Here is a 2,426-nt window from a genome sequence, read left to right as displayed (position 1 = left end):
AAACTAATCTCACTCTCCCCCTCAATCCCCACAAACTTTAATATCCCCCCAGTCTAATCCCAGTCTCTCCCTCAGTCCTTGCACCCTTTAATATCCCACCCAGTCAAACCCCATTCTCACTCCATGCACCATTTAAAATCCCACTGAGTCTAATATCTCTCCCTCTCTCTCTCTCTTCCCCTCTCTCTCGCTCTCTCTCTCCCTCTCTCTCTCGCCCTCTATCCCCCTCTCCCTATCCCACTGAACTCTGCATCTCTCTGTCTCTGTCTCTCTTTCCAACAAAGCCCTTTGATCTCTTTTCTGTAAATGTACATTTAGACACATACCACGGGCTGAAGACAGGAGGAGGGATAAGAGCACAAACCACATCATTCGCAAAGACCTGAAGAGAAATGGATAAAATTCATGAAAAGATTTACATTGCAATGGCAGAAATTCCAACGCCCTCCCTGTACCAGCCCCACGAAGGAAGACATCCGAGGGGGTCAGTGTTGAGAGAGCGCCGCACTGTTGGAGGGTCAGTGCTGAGGGAGTGCCGCACTGTCGGAGGGTCAGTGTTGAGAGAGCGCCGCACTGTCGGAGGGTCAGTGTTGAGAGAGCGCCGCACTGTCGGAGGGTCAGTGCTGAGGGAGCGCTGCACTGTCGGAGGGTCAGTGTTGAGGGAGCGCCGCACTGTCGGAGGGTCAGTGCTGAGGGAATGCCGCACTGTCGGAGGGTCAGTGCTGAGGGAGCGCCGCACTGTTAGGGGGTCATTACTGAGGGAGTTGAATTGTGCATTGGAAAGGTTGGAGCAAGAGAACCAGACAGAGGGACAGGCAAACCCACGAAGATGGACAGAGACAGAGTTGGAGAGGTACAGACCCCAGTGCTGAAGTGCTGGGAATCTGTGGATGCTCAAGAGGACGGGATTGGAGGGGGTTGCAGAGACAGGGAGGAGTATTGGGATTGGAAGGGGTTACAGAGACAGGGAGCAGTGTAGGAGCTGGAGGACGTTACAGAGACAGGGACGGTTATAGGGACTGGAGGAGGTTACAGACATCAGTGATGGGGATGGATGTAGGTGCTAGAGGAGGTTACAGAGATAGGGAGGGGTGTAGGAGCTGGAGGAGGTTACAGAGATAGGGCGGGGTTAGGGGCTGGAGGAGGTTACAGAGATAGGGAGGGGTGTTGGGGCTGGAGATGATTTCAGAGATATGGAGGCGTATTGGGGTAGAGATGGTTTCAGAGATAGAGAGTGAGTAGGGGCTGGAGGAGTTGACAGAGATACGGAGGGCTGGAGGATGTTACAGCGATAGGGAGGCAGTAGAGGTTGCAGGGTCATAGTGAAATTTATAGTCAGAGTTTTACAGCACAGTGATGGACTGTTCGGCCCATCGTGTCTGTGCTGGTCATCAGTGGGTTGCAGATTGCTACCACTCTCTGCATGAAAAGGTTTTTCCTCAAAATTGTAATTGAACTTCTAGCTTCAGAGTAAACATCATTCCCCAGTTTTTATCGCCGCTCACCACCCCCCATGACTGAATCCTTGTTCACTGACTTCCATTGTTTCAAAAAGCTTCAGCTTTATGACAATCACATTGCTTTCCCCTCCCCCTATCGCCCCTCTCCACTCCCTCCCTCTGTAGCCTCCTCTGGATTTGCAGTGCACACTGTGAGATCACTGTGTTCCCCCACTGCTATTGTCAGACTGCGATCCAGTGTATATCAGTGAGCACAGCGTGATGGGGGACCCAGACATGGTATGAGTTTGTACACTGGCTCAAAGCTGAATTGGTTCCCAATCAGAGCTCAATAAGAACGATCTTTTACAAACACTATTAACCATAAATCTGTCTGTGCTGACAATGACATTACCTTGGAGAAGTGGCTTTCATCAGCTTCTCCCTCTCAAGCTCAGGACAACATTGACCACAGCACCATACAATCCTGTCATTGTAACCTCTGCAAGACATGTCAGATCATCGCCATGGACACTACCATCACACATGGGAACACCACCCACCAGGTACAAGGCAGAGACACATGTGACTGAGCCAACGCTGTCTCTCCCACACGCTGCAGGCAATGATGCCCCGGGGCATGGTATATCAGAGATACCATGCAGTCACCATGACAACGGATGAATGGACACCGTACAACACTCACCAAACAGGGACGTTCCCTCCCAGTGGGGGAACACTTCAGCGGGCAGGGACATTCGGCCTCGGATCTTCGGGAAAACATCCTCCAAGGCGGATTTCAGGATACACAACAACGCAGAGTCACCGAGCAGAGGCTGAGAACCAAGTTCGGTCCCCATGAGGGCGGCCTCAACCGGGATCTTGGGTTCGTGTCACACTATAGGTGACCCACCACATTGTACACCCTCACACACTCACACACACACACACTCACACACACACTCAAACTCTCTCATACACACACAC

General features: G+C 51.8%; 1 protein-coding gene across 1 annotated transcript in view; it reads right to left on the bottom strand.

The window, feature by feature from the left end:
* The window catches only part of LOC125487914 (sialoadhesin-like), a 7,583-nt gene extending 7,205 nt beyond the window's left edge, over positions 1 to 378 (bottom strand). Inside the window, exon 1 of the mRNA XM_048620551.1 lies at positions 327 to 378. Within this exon, the coding sequence (XP_048476508.1) occupies positions 327 to 372 (46 nt within the window). The 5' untranslated portion in view covers positions 373 to 378. The remainder of the gene's footprint in view (positions 1 to 326) is intronic.
* Positions 379 to 2,426: the final 2,048 nt, after the last annotated feature.

The sequence above is a fragment of the Rhincodon typus genome, chromosome 47 (genome assembly GCF_021869965.1).
Source record: "Rhincodon typus isolate 14 chromosome 47, sRhiTyp1.1, whole genome shotgun sequence".
NCBI classification, from domain to species: Eukaryota; Metazoa; Chordata; class Chondrichthyes; order Orectolobiformes; family Rhincodontidae; genus Rhincodon; species Rhincodon typus.
Note: the sequence above shows the minus strand (reverse complement) of the source record. Positions and strands in the feature narration are given on the sequence as shown.